Raw genomic sequence first — 21,085 nt, forward strand, 5'->3', positions numbered from 1 at the left:
CTTGCCGAGGTCTGTAATCACACAAACTTCACAATCATTCTCGCCGAGGTCCCTCATCACACAAACTTCCCAACCATCCTCACAGAGTGCTCTAATCACACAAACTTCCCAACCATCTTCGCCGAGCTCTGTAATCACACAAACTTCCCAATATTCCTCGTTGAGGTCCCTCATCACACAAACTTCCCAACCATCCTCACTGAGGTCTCTCCTCACACAAACTTCCCAACCATCCTTGCCGAGGTCTCTCATCTCACAAACTTCCCAATCATCCTTGCCGAGGTCTTTAATTACAGAAAATAACAAACCATCTTCACCGACGTCTCTCATCACACAAACTTCCCAATCATCCTCTCCGAGGTCCCTCATCCCACAAACTTCCCAATCATCCTCACCAAGGTCCCTCATCACACAAACTTCCCAACTAACCATGCCAAGGTATCTCATCACACAAACTTCCCAACCATCCTCAGCGAGGTCGCTAATCACATAAACTTCCCAACCATCCTCGCCGAGGTCTCTCATCACACAAACTTCCCAATCATACTCGCCGAGGTCTCTAATCACACAAACTTCATAACTATCCTCACCGAGGTCCCTCACTACACAAACTTCCCAACATTCCTCGCCGAGGTCCATCATCACACAGACTTCCCAGCCATCCTCGCAGAGGTTTCTTATCACACAAAATTCCCAACCATCCTCACCAAGGTCTGCAATCACACCAGCTTCCCAATCAACCTCGCCGAGGTCTCTCATCGCACAAACTTCCCAACCATCCTCACCGAGGGCTCTAATCACACAAAATTCCCAACCATCTTTGCCAAGGTCTCTCATCACACAAAATTCCCAGCCATCCTAGCCGAGATCTCTAAACACACAAACTTCCCAACCATCCTCACCGAGGTCTCTAATCACACAAACTTCCCAATCATCATCAGCGAGGTCCCTCATCACACAGATTTCCCAACCATCCTCGCCGAGGTCCCTCATCACAGAAACTTCCCAACCATCCTCACCGAGGTCTGTAATCACACCAGCTTCCCAATCAGCCTTGCCGAGGTCCCTCATGATACAATCTTCCCAACCATCTTCGCCGAGGTCTCTCATCGCACAAACTTCCCAACCATCCTCACCGAGGTCGCTAATCACATAAACTTCCCAACGATCCTCACCGAGGTCTCTCATCACAGAAACTTCCCAACCATCCTAGCCGAGGTCTCTAATCACACAAACTTCCCAAGCATCCTCGCTGAGGTCTCTCATCACACAAACTTCCCAATCATCCTCACCGAGGATCCTCATCACACAAACTTCCCAACCATCCTCGCCGAGGTCTCTAATCACACAAACTTCCCAAGCATCCTGGCCGAGGTCCCTCATCTCAGAAACTTCCCAACCATCCTCACCGAGGTCTGTAATCACACCAGCTGCCCAAACATCCTCGCCGAGGTCTCTAATCACACAAACTTCCCAATCATCCTCACCGAGGGCTCTAATCACACAAACTTCCCAATCATCCTTACCGAGGGCTCTAATCACACAAAATTCCCAACCATCTTTGCCAAGGTCTCTCATCACACAAACTTCCCAGCCATCCTAGCCGAGATCTCTAAACACACAAACTTCCCAATCATCCTCACCGAGGTCTCTAATCACACAAACTTCCCAACCATCATCAGCGAGGTCTCGAATCACACAAACTTACCAACCTTCCTCGCCGAGGTCTCTCATCACACAAACTTCCCAATCATCCTTGCAGAGGTCTCTAATCACACTAACTTCCCAAAAATCCTCGCCGAGGTCTCTCATCAAACAAACTTCCCACCCATCCTGGCTGAGTTCTCTAATCACACAAACCTCCCAATCATCCTTGCCGAGGTCCCTCATCACACAAACTTCCCAATCATCCTCGCTGAGGTCCCTCATCACTCAAAATTCCCAAGCATCCTTGCCGAGGTCCCTCATCTCACAAGCTTCCCAACCATCCTCACCAAGGTCCCTCATCAAACAAACTTCCCAACTATCCTCGCCGTGACATCTAATCACACAAACTTCCCAATCATCCTTGCCAAGGTCTCTCAACACACAAACTTCTGAATATTCCTCGCCGAGGTCCCTCATCCAAAAGACTTCCCAATCATCCTCACCAAGGTCCCACATCACACAAACTTCCCAACCATCCATGCCGAGGTATCTTATCAGACAAACTTCCCAACCATCCTCACCGAGGTCGCTAATCACATATACTTCCCAACCATCTTCACCGAGGTCTCTCATCACACAATCTTCCCAACTATCCTCGCCGAGGTCTCTCATCACACAAACTTTCCAGCCATCCTAGCCGAGATCTCTAAACACACAAACATCCCAACCATCCTCACTGAGGTCCCTCATCACAGAAACTTCCCAACCATATTTGCCGAGGTCTGTAATCACACAAACTTCACAATCATTCTCGCCGAGGTCCCTCATCACACAAACTTCCCAACCATCCTCACAGAGTGCTCTAATCACACAAACTTCCCAACCATCTTCGCCGAGCTCTGTAATCACACAAACTTCCCAATATTCCTCGTTGAGGTCCCTCATCACACAAACTTCCCAACCATCCTCACTGAGGTCTCTCCTCACACAAACTTCCCAACCATCCTTGCCGAGGTCTCTCATCTCACAAACTTCCCAATCATCCTTGCCGAGGTCTTTAATTACAGAAAATAACAAACCATCTTCACCGACGTCTCTCATCACACAAACTTCCCAATCATCCTCTCCGAGGTCCCTCATCCCACAAACTTCCCAATCATCCTCACCAAGGTCCCTCATCACACAAACTTCCCAACTATCCATGCCAAGGTATCTCATCACACAAACTTCCCAACCATCCTCAGCGAGGTCGCTAATCACATAAACTTCCCAACCATCCTCGTCGAGGTCTCTCATCACACAAACTTCCCAATCATACTCGCCGAGGTCTCTAATCACACAAACTTCATAACTATCCTCACCGAGGTCCCTCACTACACAAACTTCCCAACATTCCTCGCCGAGGTCCATCATCACACAGACTTCCCAGCCATCCTCGCAGAGGTTTCTTATCACACAAACTTCCCAACCATCCTTGCCGAGGTCCCTCATCACACAGACTTCCCAACCATCCTCACCGAGGTCCCTCATCACACAAACTTCCCAACCATCCTCACCGAGGTCTGTAATCACACCAGCTTCCCAATCAGCCTTGCCGAGGTCCCTCATGACACAATCTTCCCAACCATCTTCGCCGAGGTCTCTCATCGCACAAACATCCCAATCATCCACACCGAGGTCTCTAATCACACAAACTTCCCAATCATCCTCACCGAGGTCTCTCATCGCACAAACATCCCAATCATCCTCACCGAGGTCTCTAATCACACAAACATCCCAATCATCCTCACCGAGGTCTCTAATCACACAAACTTCCCAAGCATCCTGGCCGAGGTCCCTCATCACACAAACTTCCCAACCATCATCAGCGAGGTCTCGAATCACACAAACTTACCAACCTTCCTCGCCGAGGTCTCTCCTCACACAAACTTCCCAACCATCCTTGCCGAGGTCTCTCATCTCACAAACTTCCCAATCATCCTTGCCGAGGTCTTTAATTACAGAAAATAACAAACCATCTTCACCGACGTCTCTCATCACACAAACTTCCCAATCATCCTCTCCGAGGTCCCTCATCCCACAAACTTCCCAATCATCCTCACCAAGGTCCCTCATCACACAAACTTCCCAACTATCCATGCCAAGGTATCTCATCACACAAACTTCCCAACCATCCTCAGCGAGGTCGCTAATCACATAAACTTCCCAACCATCCTCGCCGAGGTCTCTCATCACACAAACTTCCCAATCATACTCGCCGAGGTCTCTAATCACACAAACTTCATAACTATCCTCACCGAGGTCCCTCACTACACAAACTTCCCAAGCATCCTGGCCGAGGTCCCTCATCACACAAACTTCCCAACCATCCTCGCGGATGGCTCTAATCACACAAACTTCCTAACCATCTTTGCCTAAGTCTCTCATCACACAAACTTTCCAGCCATCCCAGCCGAGATCTCTAAACACACAAACATCCCAACCATCCTCACTGAGGTCCCTCATCACAGAAACTTCCCAACCATCCTTGCCGAGGTCTGTAATCACACAAACTTCACAATCATTCTCGCCGAGGTCCCTCATCACACAAACTTCCCAACCATCCTCACAGAGTGCTCTAATCACACAAACTTCCCAACCATCTTCGCCGAGCTCTGTAATCACACAAACTTCCCAATATTCCTCGTTGAGGTCCCTCATCACACAAACTTCCCAACCATCCTCACTGAGGTCTCTCCTCACACAAACTTCCCAACCATCCTTGCCGAGGTCTCTCATCTCACAAACTTCCCAATCATCCTTGCCGAGGTCTTTAATTACAGAAAATAACAAACCATCTTCACCGACGTCTCTCATCACACAAACTTCCCAATCATCCTCTCCGAGGTCCCTCATCCCACAAACTTCCCAATCATCCTCACCAAGGTCCCTCATCACACAAACTTCCCAACTATCCATGCCAAGGTATCTCATCACACAAACTTCCCAACCATCCTCAGCGAGGTCGCTAATCACATAAACTTCCCAACCATCCTCGCCGAGGTCTCTCATCACACAAACTTCCCAATCATACTCGCCGAGGTCTCTAATCACACAAACTTCATAACTATCCTCACCGAGGTCCCTCACTACACAAACTTCCCAACATTCCTCGCCGAGGTCCATCATCACACAGACTTCCCAGCGATCCTCGCAGAGGTTTCTTATCACACAAACTTCCCAACCATCCTTGCCGAGGTCCCTCATCACACAGACTTCCCAACCATCCTCACCGAGGACTCTAATCACACAAACTTCGCATCCATCTTTGTCAAGGTCTCTCTTCACACAGACTTCCCAATCGTACTCGCCGAGCTCCCTCATCACACAAACTTCCCAACAATCATCACCGAGGTCTCTAATCACACAAACTTCCCAACCATCCTTGCAGAGGTCTCTAATCACACAAACTTCCCAACCATCCTCGCCGAGGTCTCTAATCACACAAACTTCCCAACAATCATCACCGAGGTCTCTAATCACACAAACTTCCCAAACATCCTCGCCGAGGTCTCTCATCAAACAAACTTCCCACCCATATGCGCTGAGTTCTCTAACCACACAATCTTCCCAATCATCCTCGCCGAGGTCCCTCATCACACAAACTTCCCATCCATCCTCACCGAGGTCTCTAATCTCTCAAACTTCCCAATCATCCTCGCCGTGGCATCTAATCACACAAACTTCCCAATCATCCTCGCCGAGGTCCCTCATTACACAAACTTCCCATCCATCCTCACCGAGGTCTCTAATCACTCAAACTTCCCAATCATCCTCGCTGAGGTCCCTCATCACACAAAATTCCCAAGCATCCTTGCCGAGGTCCCTCATCTCACAAGCTTCCCAACCATCCTCACCAAGGTCCCTCATCAAACAAACTTCCCAACTATCCTCGCCGTGGCATCTTATCACACAAACTTCCCAATCATCCTCACCAAGGTCTTTGATTACACAAAATTCCCAACCATCCTCACCAAGGTCTCTCAACACACAAACTTCCGAATATTCCTCGCCGAGGTCCCTCATCCAAAAAACTTCCCAATCATCCTCACCAAGGTCCCACATCACACAAACTTCCCAACCATCCATGCCGAGGTATCTTATCACACAAACTTCCCAGTCATCCTCACCGAGGTCTCTAATCAGACAATCTTCCCAACCATCCTCACCGAGGTCTCTAATCACACAAACTTCCCAAACATTCTCATGGAGGTCTCTAATCACACAAACTTCCCAGTCATCCTCACCGAGGTCTCTAATCAGACAATCTTCCGAACCATCCTCGCCAAGGTCTCTCCTGACACAAACTTCCCAATCATCCTTGCAGAGGTCTCTCATCACACAAACTTCCCAATCATCCTCACCGAGGACCCTCATCACACAAACTTCCCAACCATTGTCTCCGAGGTCTCTAATCACACAAACTTCCCAAGCATCCTGGCCGACGTCCCTCAACACACAAAGTTCCCAACCATCTTTGGCAAGGTCTCTCATCACACAAACATCCCAACCATCCTCACTGATGTCCCTCATCACAGAAACTTCCCAACCATCCTTGCGGAGGTCTCTCATCACACAAACTTCCCAACCATCCTCACAGAGTGCTCTAATCACACAAACTTCCCAACCATCTTCGCCAAGCTCTGTAATCACACAAACTTCCCAATATTCCTCAGCGAGGTCGCTAATCACATAAACTTCCCAACCATCTTCACCGAAGTCTCTCATCACATAAACTTCCCAACCATCCTTGCCGAGGACCCTCATCACACAAACTTCCCAACCATCCTCGCTGAGAACTCCAATCACAAAATCTTCCCAATCATCCTCGCCAAGGTCCCTCATCACACAAACTTCGCAAACATCCTCGCCGAGGTCTCTCATCACACAAACTTCCCAATCATACTCGCCGAGGTCTCTAATCACACAAACTTCATAACTATCCTCACCGAGGTCCCTCACTACACAAACTTCCCAACATTCCTCGCCGAGGTCCATCATCACACAGACTTCAAAGCCATCCTCGCAGAGGTTTCTTATCACACAAACTTCCCAACCATCCTTGCCGAGGTCCCTCATCACACAGACTTCCCAACCATCCTCACCGAGGTCCCTCATCACAGAAACTTCCCAACCATCCTCACCGAGGTCTGTAATCACACCAGCTTCCCAATCAGCCTCGCCGAGGTCCCTCATGACACAATCTTCCCAACCATCATCGCCGAGGTCTCTCATCGCACAAACTTCCCAAGCATCCTCGCCGAGGTCTCTAATCACACAAACTTCCCAAGCATCCTAGCCGAGGTCGCTAATCACATAAACTTCCCAACGATCCTCACTGAGGTTTCTCATCACAGAAACTTCCCAACCATCCTAGCCGAGGTCTCTAATCACACAAACTTCCCAATCATCCTCGCCGAGGTCTCTCATCACACAAACTTCCCAAACATCTTCGCCGAGGTCTCTCATCACACAAACTTCCCAAACATCTTCGCCGAGGTCTCTCATCACACAAACTTCCCAAACATTCTCGTGGAGGTCTCTAATCACACAAACTTCCCAGTCATCCTCACCGAGGTCTCTAATCAGACAATCTTCCCAACCATCCTCGCCAAGGTCTCTCCTGACACAAACTTCCCAATCATCCTTGCAGAAGTCTCTCATCACACAAACTTCCCAATCATCCTCACCGAGGACCCTCATCACACAAACTTCCCAACCATCGTCTCTGAGGTCTCTAATCACACAAACTTCCCAAGCATCCTGGCCGACGTCCCTCATCACACAAACTTCCCAACCATCTTTGCCAAGGTCTCTCATCACACAAACTTTCCAGCCATCCTAGCCGAGATCTCTAAACACACAAACTTCCCAACCATCGTCACAGAGGTCTCTCATAACACAAACATCCCAACCATCCTCACTGATGTCCCTCATCACAGAAACTTCCCATCCATCCTTGCCGAGGTCTGTAATCACACAAACTTCACAATCATTCTCGCCGAGGTCCCTCATCACACAAACTTCCCAACCATCCTCACAGAGTGCTCTAATCACACAAACTTCCCAACCATCTTCGCCGAGCTCTGTAATCACACAAACTTCCCAATATTCCTCGTTGAGGTCCCTCATCACACAAACTTCCCAACCATCCTCACTGAGGTCTCTCCTCACACAAACTTCCCAACCATCCTCGCCGAGGTCTCTCGTCACACAAACTTCCCAATCATCCTTGCCGAGGTCTTTAATTACAGAAAATAACAAACCATCTTCACCGACGTCTCTCATCACACAAACTTCAGAATCATCCTCTCTGAGGTCCCTCATCCCACAAACTTCCCAATCATCCTCACCAAGGTCCCTCATTACACAAACTTCCCAACTATCCATGCCAAGGTATCTCATCACACAAACTTCCCAACCATCCTCAGCGAGGTCACTAATCACATAAACTTCCCAACCATCCTCGCTGAGATCTCCAATCACAAAATCTTCCCAATCATCCTCGCCATGGTCCCTCATCACACAAACTTCGCAAACATCCTCTCCGAGGTCTCTCATCACACAAACCTCCCAATCATACTCGCCGAGGTCTCTAATCACACAAACTTCATAACTATCCTCACCGAGGTCCCTCACTACACAAACTTCCCAACATTCCTCGCCGAGGTCCATCATCACACAGACTTCCCAATCATCCTCGCCGAGGTCCCTCATCACACAAACTTCCCAACTATCTTCACCGAAGTCTCTCATCACATAAACTTCCCAACCATCCTCGCCGAGGACCCTCATCACACAAACTTCCCAACCATCCTCGCTGAGATCTCCAATCACAAAATCTTCCCAATCATCCTCGCCGAGGTCCCTCATGACACAATCTTCCCAACTATCTTCGCCAAGGTCGCTAATCACATAAACTTCCCAACGATCCTCACCGAGATCTCTCATCACAGAAACTTCCCAACCATCCTAGCCGAGGTCGCTAATCACACAAACTTCCCAAGCATCCTCGCCGAGGTCTCTCATCACACAAACTTCCCAACCATCCTCACCGAGGGCTCTAATCACACAAAATTCGCAACCATCTTTGCCAAGGTCTCTCATCACACAAACTTCCCAGCCATCCTAGCCGAGGTCTCTAATCACACAAACTTCCCAAGCATCCTGGCCGAGGTCCCTCATCACACAAACTTCCCAATCATCGTCTCTGAGGTCTCTAATCACACAAACTTCCCAAGCATCCTGGCCGACGTCCCTCATCACACAAACTTCCCAACCATCTTTGCCAAGGTCTCTCATCACACAAACTTTCCAGCCATCCTAGCCGCGATCTCTAAACACACAAACTTCCCAACCATCCTCACAGAGGTCTCTCATCACACAAACATCCCAACCATCCTCACTGATGTCCCTCATCACAGAAACTTCCCATCCATCCTTGCCGAGGTCTGTAATCACACAAACTTCACAATCATTCTCGCCGAGGTCCCTCATCACACAAACTTCCCAACCATCCTCACAGAGTGCTCTAATCACTCAAACTTCCCAACCATCTTCGCCGAGCTCTGTAATCACACAAACTTCCCAATATTCCTCGTTGAGGTCCCTCATCACACAAACTTCCCAACCATCCTCACTGAGGTCTCTCCTCACACAAACTTCCCAACCATCCTCGCCGAGGTCTCTCGTCACACAAACTTCCCAATCATCCTTGCCGAGGTCTTTAATTACAGAAAATAACAAACCATCTTCACCGACGTCTCTCATCACACAAACTTCAGAATCATCCTCTCTGAGGTCCCTCATCCCACAAACTTCCCAATCATCCTCACCAAGGTCCCTCATTACACAAACTTCCCAACTATCCATGCCAAGGTATCTCATCACTCAAACTTCCCAACCATCCTCAGCGAGGTCACTAATCACATAAACTTCCCAACCATCCTCGCTGAGATCTCCAATCACAAAATCTTCCCAATCATCCTCGCCATGGTCCCTCATCACACAAACTTCGCAAACATCCTCTCCGAGGTCTCTCATCACACAAACTTCCCAATCATACTCGCCGAGGTCTCTAATCACACAAACTTCATAACTATCCTCACCGAGGTCCCTCACTACACAAACTTCCCAACATTCCTTGCCGAGGTCCATCATCACACAGACTTCCCAATCATCCTTGCCGAGGTCCCTCATCACACAAACTTCCCAACTATCTTCACCGAAGTCTCTCATCACATAAACTTCCCAACCATCCTCGCCGAGGACCCTCATCACACAAACTTCCCAACCATCCTCGCTGAGATCTCCAATCACAAAATCTTCCCAATCATCCTCGCCGAGGTCCCTCATGACACAATCTTCCCAACTATCTTCGCCAAGGTCTCTCATCGCACAAGCTTCCCAACCATCCTCACCGAGGTCGCTAATCACATAAACTTCCCAACGATCCTCACCGAGATCTCTCATCACAGAAACTTCCCAACCATCCTAGCCGAGGTCGCTAATCACACAAACTTCCCAAGCATCCTCGCCGAGGTCTCTCATCACACAAACTTCCCAACCATCCTCACCGAGGGCTCTAATCACACAAAATTCGCAACCATCTTTGCCAAGGTCTCTCATCACACAAACTTCCCAGCCATCCTAGCCGAGGTCTCTAATCACACAAACTTCCCAAGCATCCTGGCCGAGGTCCCTCATCACACAAACTTCCCAATCATCGTCTCTGAAGTCTCTAATCACACAAACTTCCCAAGCATCCTGGCCGACGTCCCTCATCACACAAACTTCCCAACCATCTTTGCCAAGGTCTCTCATCACACAAACTTTCCAGCCATCCTAGCCGAGATCTCTAAACACACAAACTTCCCAACCATCCTCACAGAGGTCTCTCATCACACAAACATCCCAACCATCCTCACTGATGTCCCTCATCACAGAAACTTCCCAACCATCCTTGCCGAGGTCTCTAATCACACAAACTTCACAATCATTATCGCCGAGGTCCCTCATCACACAAACTTCCCAACCATCCTTACAGAGCGCTCTAATCACACAAACTTCCCAACCATCTTCGCCGAGCTCTGTAATCACACAAACTTCCCAATCATCCTCACCAAGGTCCCTCATCACACAAACTTCCCAACTATCCATGCCAAGGTATCTCATCACACAAACTTCCCAACCATCCTCAGCGAGGTCGCTAATCACATAAACTTCCCAACCATCCTCACCGAAGTCTCTCATCATATAAACTTCCCAACCACCCTCGCCGAGGACCCTCATCACACAAACTTCCCAACCATCCTCGCTGAGATCTCCAATCACAAAATCTTCCCAATCATCCTCGCCAAGGTCCCTCATCACAGAAACTGCCCAACCATCCTCACCGAGGTCTGTAATCACACCAGCTTCCCAATCAGCCTCGCCGCGGTCCCTCATGACACAATCTTCCCAACCATCTTCGCCAAGGTCTCTCATCGCACAAACTTCCCAACCATCCTCACCGAGGTCGCTAATCACATAAACTTCTCAACGATCCTCACCGAGGTCTCTCATCACAGAAACTTCCCAACCATCCTAGCCGAGGTCTCTAATCACACAAACTTCCCAAGCATCCTCGCCGAGGTCTCTCATCACACAAACTTCCCAAGCATCCTGGCCGAGGTCCCTCATCACACAAACTTCCCAACCATCCTCGCTAATGTCCCTCATCCCACAAACTTCCCAACCATCCTCACCGAGGGCTCTAATCACACAAAATTCGCAACCATCTTTGCCAAGGTCTCTCATCACACAAACTTCCCAGCCATCCTAGCCGAGATCTCTAATCACACAAACTTCCCAATCATCCTCACCGAGGTCTCTAATCAGACAAACTTCCCAACCATCCTCACCGAGGTCCCTCATCACACAAACTTCCCAACCATTCTCGCCGAGGTCTCTAATCACACAAACTTACCAATCATCCTCGCCAAGGTCTCTCCTGACACAAACTTCCCAATCATCCTTGCAGAGGTCTCTCATCACACAAACTTCCCAATCATCCTCACCGAGGACCCTCATCACACAAACTTCCCAACCATCTTTGCCAAGGTCTCTCATCACACAAACTTTCCAGCCATCCTAGCCGAGATCTCTAAACACACAAACTTCCCAACCATCCTCACAGAGGTCTCTCATCACACAAACATCCCAACCATGATGTCCCTCATTACAGAAACTTCCCAACCATCCTTGCCGAGGTCTGTAATCACACAAACTTCACAATCATTCTCGCCGAGGTCCCTCATCACACAAACTTCCCAACCATCCTCACAGAGTGCTCTAATCACACAAACTTCCCAACCATCTTCGCCGAGCTCTGTAATCACACAAACTTCCCAATATTCCTCGTTGAGGTCCCTCATCACACAAACTTCCCAACCATCCTCACTGAGATCTCTCCTCACACAATCTTCCCAACCATCCTCGCCGTGGTCTCTCGTCACACAAACTTCCCAATCATCCTTGCCGAGGTCTTTAATTACAGAAAATAACAAACCATCTTCACCGACGTCTCTCATCACACAAACTTCAGAATCATCCTCTCCGAGGTCCCTCATCCCACAAACTTCCCAATCATCCTCACCAAGGTCCCTCATCACACAAACTTCCCAACTATCCATGCCAAGGTATCTCATCACACAAACTTCCCAACCATCCTCAGCGAGGTCGCTAATCACATAAACTTCCCAACCATCTTCACCGAAGTCTCTCATCACATAAACTTCCCAACCATCCTCGCCGAGGACCCTCATCACACAAACTTCCCAACCATCCTCGCTGAGATCTCCAATCACAAAATCTTCCCAATCATCCTCGCCAAGGTCCCTCATCACACAAACTTCGCAAACATCCTCACCGAGGTCCCTCACTACACAAACTTCCCAACATTCCTCGCCGAGGTCCATCATCACACAGACTTCCCAGCCATGCTCGCAGAGGGTTCTTATCACACAAACTTCCCAAGCATCCTGGTCGAGGTCCCTCATCACAGAAACTTCCCAACCATCCTCACCGAGGTCTGTAATCACACCAGCTTCCCAATCAGCCTCGCCGAGGTCCCTCATGACACAATCTTCCCAACCATCTTCGCCAATGTCTCTCATCGCACAAACTTCCCAACCATCCTCACCGAGGTCGCTAATCACATAAACTTCCCAACGATCCTCACCGAGGTCTCTCATCACAGAAACTTCCCAACCATCCTCGCCGAGGTCTCTCATCACACAAACTTCCCAAACATCCTCGCCGAGGTCTCTAATCACACAAACTTCTCAAGCATCCTGGCCGAGGTCCCTCATCACACAAACTTCCCAACCATCCTCGCTAATGTCCCTCATCCCACAAACTTCCCAACCATCCTCACCGAGGTCTCTAATCACACAAAATTCCCAACCATCTTTGCCGAGGTCTCTAATCACACAAACTTCCCAATCATCCTCACCGAGGTCTCTAAACACACAAACTTCCCAATCATCCTCACCGAGGTCTCTACTCACACAAACTTACCAACCATCCTCGCCGAGGTCTCTCATCACACAAACTTCCCAATCATCCTCACCGAGGTCTCTCATCACACAAACATCCCAACCATTCACGCTGAGGTCTCTCATCAGATAAACTTCCCAATCATCCTCACCGAGGTCCCTCATCACACAATCTTCCCAACTATCCTCGCCGAGGTCTCTCATCACACAAACTTCCCAACTATCCTCGCTGAGATCTCTAATCACACAATCTTCACAATCACCCTCGCCGACATCTTTAGAACCCTAAGATTTTGGGATTAGTTCTGGCACAGTGGGCCTGTGTGAGTTGAGTGGGAGAGGAAAGCAACAGGGAGAGTCAACAAGGAGGGAATACACAGCTGAAAGAGGGGAGCAGTGACGTAAGGAAACGTAGTTGTAACAACATTCCAGAGAAACAAAGTAAAATGGGCACAGATTTCAGAAAACATTATGAGGCTAAACTTAACGGTGCCCATAAATGTTCACAATGAGCTGCATGAATCAAGAAAACAAATATTCGCCAGTGGGCATGTTCACAGTTCATATGTATGGTTACAGGGCAAGTCAGGAGCGTTAAAATTCCAGGGTATTCGACATTCCAAAAGGATAGAAAGAGGGAAAGGAGGTGGGATAACCCACTTAGTAGGGATAACATCTGTACAGATGTTAGGAAGGATCACCAGGTCATGCCGTGGCATTCGATGGAGCTCAACATCAGTGGAGAGCAGAGGACATGTGGGAGTTGTCTATAGCCCTTGATAAATGGAAATTTAAAGCACGTCTAACAAGGGTAACTGTGGAAGTCTTCATTTACCCAAGCAGGCAAGTCAAACTAGTCCTAACAACACTCAACATGAATTTGTGGAATGGGTACTAGAAGGATTTCTAGATCGGTTTGCTACCCTATATCCAGCACTGTGAATTGAGAGAGGTCTAATTAATAATCTTGTTGTAGGAAAGCAAATATCAAGCATACCACCAAAGTAACAGGCTGCAATGGTGTGCTGGGATGCCTGTGTTCTATGTAGGAAGGTGTGGTGTGGATTTGAGCTGTACCTGAGCTGTGATGCTTTCATTGCTGCCCAGGTGCCGGAAGTAAAGGTAGTCAGCATACAGATGTAGCAGGCAGGTTGTCCGAGAATAATCAACACTTTGCTTCACTCTGGAACGCAGGAACTGCAGTGAAACAAAGTATAAATCAGGAGAGGGTAGAACACTTTGTTTGAATAAATCTGTGGACACAATCTGGAAAACAGGGCAGAAAAAAGGACTCACGATTCTGCCAATGAGAATGCCTTATGAGAATAGGTTGAGTGAACTTGGCCTTTGCTTCTTAGAGCAATGGAAGATGAAACATGACCTGATAGAGGTGTATAAGATGATGAGAGGCATTGATTGCGTGGATAGTCAGAGGCTTTTTCCCAGGGCTGAAATGGCTAACACAAGGGGACATAGTTTTAAGGTGCTTGGAAATAGGTACTGAGGGGATGTCAGGGGTAAGTTTTTCACTCAGAGAGTGGTGAGTATGTGGAATGGGCTACCTACAATGGTGGTGGAGGCAGATACAACAGGGTCTTTTAAGAACCTCTTAGATAGGTACATGGAGCTTAGAAAAATAGAGAGCTATGCACTAGGGAAGTTCTAGACAGTTTCTAGAGTAGGTTACATGGTCGGCACAAGATTGTGGGCCAAAGGGCTTGTAATGTGCTGTAGATTTTATGTTTCCATGTATGTTTCTTTTTTATGTGGAAATCTGGAACAACACACAAAATGCTGCAGGAACTCAGCAGGCCAGCCAGTATCTATGCAGGGGAATAAACAGATGATGCTTCAGGCTGAGATCCTTCATCAGGACTGGAAAGGAAGGGACAAGAAGCCTGAATAAGAAGGTGGTGGAGGGGAAGAAGTACAAGCTGGCAGGTGATGGGTGAAAACAGGTGAGGAGGAAGGTGGGTGTGTGGGAGAGGTGGGATGATGTGAGAAGTTCTGAAGCAATAAGTGGAAGAGGTGAAGGGCTGAAGGAGAAGGAAACTAAAAAGAGAGAACAGAGGACCATAGGACATAAATAGTGGACATTGGACACCAAGGACGGATAGGGAAGGAGGGTGATGACCTCTCTAAGGATATGTACAGGTTGGCATTAACACCTTAGTTTACGGGGACAACAGCTCATTCAGGCCCTGTCTGAGTGCAATGAGATTTCCTGCCTCCAAAACCCTACCCCAAACCCTGGCAAATGGAAAGCTTTTCATTAACTGTGTTTTAAGATGGCGCTATTGAACATGTGCGACAAATCACCAGTAGTTCAAAAGGCAAGACATTCGACTAAGCATTACGAATAACACCTTTTCTGAAGTAAGTTGTGGCAAATTATCACCACAAACAATGAAGATGCAAATGAAGGTGAAGCGAATTTGAGGGATGAGCAGTTGTAGAATCGACGCAGGTGGAGTGAGCCATTATGAGAGCAGAAGTCAAGGTAGAGGAGTTCTGTAGAACTAGCCTGGGTGCAAGGATGGATCATTCCAGGTGCCGAGCTGATTTGGAGATATCAAGAGTGGCTTCAGGCTGGGCAGGGTAATCTGGGGCCAGAGTGAGTCACTGGGCAGCGTGTTCTAGTCCCAGAGACTTCTTCTGCAATGGTCCTCGGGTCCTAGTGCAAAGGTATGATACGCTGTCTGGACAATTTTTACGCAGGCCCAAATATACCAGAAAGACAGGGCGTCGGGATCGGAGGGGTTTCGCTCACTCTCCCACGATGGGGACTCCTTGTTCCATGGCACTGAGGTTATGAAGTCTGCTCCTGGCTCCTGTGCCTTGTGCCCACTTGTGCGATGAACTGATACTGATCTTTGGGCCTACTCCGGGCTGCTCTGCGGTTTGGATCTAAGGACTCATTTTGGTTCAGAAAGCTGTTGCTCACCTCTGATGTTCACATGATTTGTTTTTTCCCTCCCTTTCTCTGTGAATCGGATGTTGGTCTTTATTGTATTTGTATTTGTTAAATTGGGTTCTTTTGGGTTTCTCCAACATGGCACTTGTAAGCAAACAAATCTCAAGGTTGTATAATTTATATATTCTTTAATAATAAAAGTATTTTGAAACTCCCTTTAAAATCTCCCATTGTTTCATGTAATCTGTGTCCACAAATCTCAGCCAAGGTGAAGATTTTGTATACCATGAATCTGTCCTTGGAACTACAATTTACAGCACTGAAAACATCTGATAATTCCTGGTAACATCTAGAAACATCTATGTACTGTTAACCTGCATCCTGTCTAGTGTCATCATATCCCACGTGAGGGAACAACAAGTGGTGTGCCAGCTCAGTAATTAGTGTCTCACCAACAATTTCTTTCTTTATTTGTTAAGGCAATGGACACCGCTGGCAAATCTGCTGTTCATCCCTTGAGAAGACAGTATGGCCCTTTTTGAACCACTATTTCCTTGTGGTGAAGGTGCTCCCAGAGTTTTGTTAGGGAAGGGTTCCAGGTTCAACCCCAGCAACAGATTCCAATTCAGATTTATTTATCATGTGTACATCAAAACATACCATGAAATGTGACATTTGTGTTAACAAGCAACACACCTAAGAATGTGCTGGGGGCAGTCGACAAATGTTGCCACACATTTCAGTGCCAACCTAGCAAGCCCACAATGACTGGCAGAACAACATAGGATGTGACAACAACAACAAAACAAGCAACACACACAAAATGCTGGCGGAACACAGCAGGCCAGGCAGCACCCATAGGAAGAAGTACAGTCGATGTTTCGGGCCGAGACCCTTTGTCAGGACTAACTGAAGTGTGGTCAACCTGAGTGTGGCTTCATCTCAGGTTGGAGAAACAACACCTTATATTCCGTCTGGGTAGCCTCCAACCTGATGGCATGAACATTGATTTCTCTAACTTCCATTAATGCCCCTCCTCCCCTTCTTACCCCATCCCTTACTTATTTATTCCTCCATCCCTCCCCCTTTTTTCTCTCTTTTTCTCTTTCTGCTCCTCTCACACTCACACCTTGCCTATTCTCCATCTCCCTCTAGTGATCCCCTCCCCCTTCTTTTCCTCCCCAGGCCTCTTGTCCAATTATCCTTTCCCTTCTCCAGCTCTGTATCCCTTCTGCCAATCACCTTTCTAGCTATTAGCTTCACCCCGCGCCCCCCTCCGTCGTCTCCTATCACTTTGGATTTCCCCCTCCCCCTCCCACTTTAAAATCTCTTACTATCTTTTCTTTCAGTTACTCCTGACGAAAGGCTCGGCACAAAACATCGACTGTACTTCTTCCTATAGATGCTGCCTGGCCTGCTGCATTCCACCAGCATTTTGTGGGTGTTGCTTGTATTTCCAGCATCTGCAGATTTCCTCATGTTTGAACAACAAAACAATCCCCTTTCCTTGCTCCCACACACCCATACACAGTCCTATGACCGCAGGACAGGCCTCCAGCCTCTACTATCCAGTATTGGCCATCAAGTTTCAAATTCTAGACTTCCAATTTACCTTTGGGTGTCAGTCTTTAGAATCAACCTCCCAGACCCTGAACTCTCGGCTCAATCAATGGGTTCACTGACTCATCAGCCCTCATGTCTCCTTGTGTTTCCTGCTCGCATAGTTATCTGACTCCAAAAGCCAGCAACTTGGCATTCATCATCTATCCACATTGCTGCCTTAAGTGCAAAGCAATGGTATGACCTCGAATTCCTCCAAATCCTTGGCACTGAACCCAAATCTGTCCTCTAACTCCTGCACATCACTATCCCTAAGCCCTAAACAGATGCTAAACTCCTTTCTCTCTCTCAAAAACCATTCCTACAAAGTAGATTTAAGGTCAGCATCATCTTAACCAGAAGGATGGCACACTAATTGAGAAGGTGTGTGATTTCGGTTGGGCTGAGCCTGTGGAAGCTACTCATGGAATTTTGAACAGTACATCACGGTGCTGAACATCAGCACGCATGATAGAATTTGGATCAGTAAATCACAGTGCTGACCATCAGCACACATGATGGAATATGGAGTACATCACAGTGCAGAACCATCAGCATCCATGATGGAATCTGGATCAGTACATCACCGTGCTGACCATCGGCACACATGATGGAATCTAGATCAGTACATAACGGTGCTGACCATCAGCACCCATGATGGAATCTGGAGCAGTCCATCACGGTGCTGAGCATCAGAACCCATGATGGAATCTGGAACGGTCCATCACGGTGCTGAGCATCAGCACCTGTGAAGGAATCTGGAGCAGTCCATCATGGTGCTGAGCATCAGCACCCATGATGGAATTTGGATCAGAACAACACAATGCTGACCATCAGCACCCATCATAGAATTTGGGGTACATCACAGTGCAGAACATCAGCACCCATGATGGAATTTGGATCAGGACATAACAATGCTGACCATCAGCACCAATGATGGAATTTGGATCAGTACATCACAGTGCTGATCATCAGCACCCATGATGAAACTTGGATCAGGCATCACAGTGCGGAACATCAGCACCCGTGATGTAATTTGCATCAGTACATCACGGTGCTGAACCATCAGCATCTCTGATGGAATTTGGATCAGTACATCACAGTGCTGAACATCAGCACCCATGATGGAATTTGTATCAGTACATCACAGTGCTGAACATCAGCACCAATGATGGAATATGGATCGGAACATCACAATGCTGACCATCAGCACCCATGCTGGAATTTGTATCAGTATATCACAGTACTGACCACCAGCACACATGATGGAACTTGGAGTACATCACGGTGCTGACCATCAGCACCCGTGATGGAAATTGGATCAGGACATAACAATGCTGACCATCAGCACCAATGATGGAATTTGGATCAGTACATCACAGTGTGAACATCAGGACCCATGATGCAATTTGGAGTACATCACAGTGCTGACCATCAGCACCCGAGATGTAATTTGCATCAGTACATCACGGTGCTGAACCATCAGCATTTCTGATGGAATTTGGATCAGTACATCACAGTGCTGAACATCAGCACCCATGATGGAATATGGATCGGAACATCACAATGCAAACCATCAGCACCCATGCTGGAATTTGTATTAGTACATCACAGTACTAACAACAGCACACATGATGGAATTTGGAGTACATCACGGTGCTGACCATCAGCACCCATGATGGAATTTGGAGTACATCACGGTGCTGACCATCAGCACCCATGATGGAATTTGGAGTACATCACGGTGCTGACCATCAGCACCCATGACGGAATTTGGAGAATATCACAGTGCTGAACGTCAGCACCATTGATGGAATTTGCATCAGGACATCACAATGCAGACCATCAGCACCATGATGGAATATGGAGTACATCACAGTGCTGACCATCAGCACACGTGATGGAATTTCGATCAGTACATCACAGTGCTGACCATCAGCAACCATTAAGGATTTTGGAGTACATCAGAGTGCTGACCATCAGCACCCATGATGGAATTTCGATAGGTGCATCACAGTGCTGACCATCAGCACCCATGATGGAATTTGGATCTATACATCACAGTGCTGACCATCAGCACACATGATGGAATTTGGAGTACATCACAGTGCTGACCATCAGCACCCGAGATGGAATTTGGATCAGGACATCAAAATGCTGACCATCAGCACAAATGATGGAATCCGGATCTGTACAACACAATGCTGACCATCAGAACCCATGATGGAATCTGGAGTACATCACAGTGCTGACCATCAGCACCCATGATGGAATTTGGAGTACATCACAGTGCTGACCATCAGCACCCGAGATGGAATTTGGATCAGGACATCAAAATGCTGACCATCAGCTCACATGATGGAATCCGGATCAGCACAACACAATGCTGACCATCAGAACCCATGATGGAATCTGGAGTACATCACAGTGCTGACGATCAGCACCCACGATGGAATTTTGAGTACATCACAGTGCTGACCATCAGCACCCACGATGGAATTTTGAGTACATCACAGTGCTGACCATCAGCACCCGTGATGGAATTTGGATCAGTACAACACAATGCTGACAATCAGCATCCATGATGGAATCTGGATCCCTACATCACCGTGCTGACCAGCGGCACCCATGATGGAATCTGGATCAGTACATACCGGTGCTGACCATCAGCACCCATGATGCAATCTGGAGCAGTCCATCACGGTGCTGAGCATCAGCACCCGTGATGGAATTTGGATCAGTACATCACAATTGTGAACATCGGCACCCCTGATGGAATTTGGATCAGTACATCACATTGCTGAACATCAGCACCCGTGATGGAATATGGATCAGGACATAACAATGCTGACCATCAGCACCAATGATGATATTTGGATCAGTGCATCACAGTGCAGAACATCAGCACACATAATCAAATTTGGATCAGTACATCACAGTGCTGACCATCAGCACCCGTGATGCAATTTGCATCAGTACATCACAGTGTGAACATCAGCACCCATGATGGAATTTGGAGTACACCACAGTGCTGACCATCAGCACCAATGATGGAATTTGTATCAGTACATCACAGTGCTGACCATCAGCACCCATGATGGAATCTGGAGTACATCACAGTGCTGACGATCAGCACCCACGATGGAATTTTGAGTACATCACAGTGCTGACCATCAGCACCCGTGATGGAATTTGGATCAGTACAACACAATGCTGACCATCAGCATCCATGATGGAATCTGGATCCCTACATCACCGTGCTGACCAGCGGCACCCATGATGGAATCTGGATCAGTACATACCGGTGCTGACCATCAGCACACATGATGCAATCTGCAGCAGTCCATCA

General features: G+C 47.8%; 1 protein-coding gene across 1 annotated transcript in view; it reads right to left on the bottom strand.

The window, feature by feature from the left end:
- The window catches only part of LOC132405842 (disintegrin and metalloproteinase domain-containing protein 10-like), a 636,699-nt gene that overhangs the window by 401,360 nt on the left and 214,254 nt on the right, over positions 1-21,085 (bottom strand). The window contains exon 7 of the mRNA XM_059990833.1: positions 14,301-14,420. Within this exon, the coding sequence (XP_059846816.1) occupies positions 14,301-14,420 (120 nt within the window). The remainder of the gene's footprint in view (positions 1-14,300; positions 14,421-21,085) is intronic.

Source organism: Hypanus sabinus, chromosome 16, assembly GCF_030144855.1.
Source record: "Hypanus sabinus isolate sHypSab1 chromosome 16, sHypSab1.hap1, whole genome shotgun sequence".
In the NCBI taxonomy this organism is placed as follows: domain Eukaryota; kingdom Metazoa; phylum Chordata; class Chondrichthyes; order Myliobatiformes; family Dasyatidae; genus Hypanus; species Hypanus sabinus.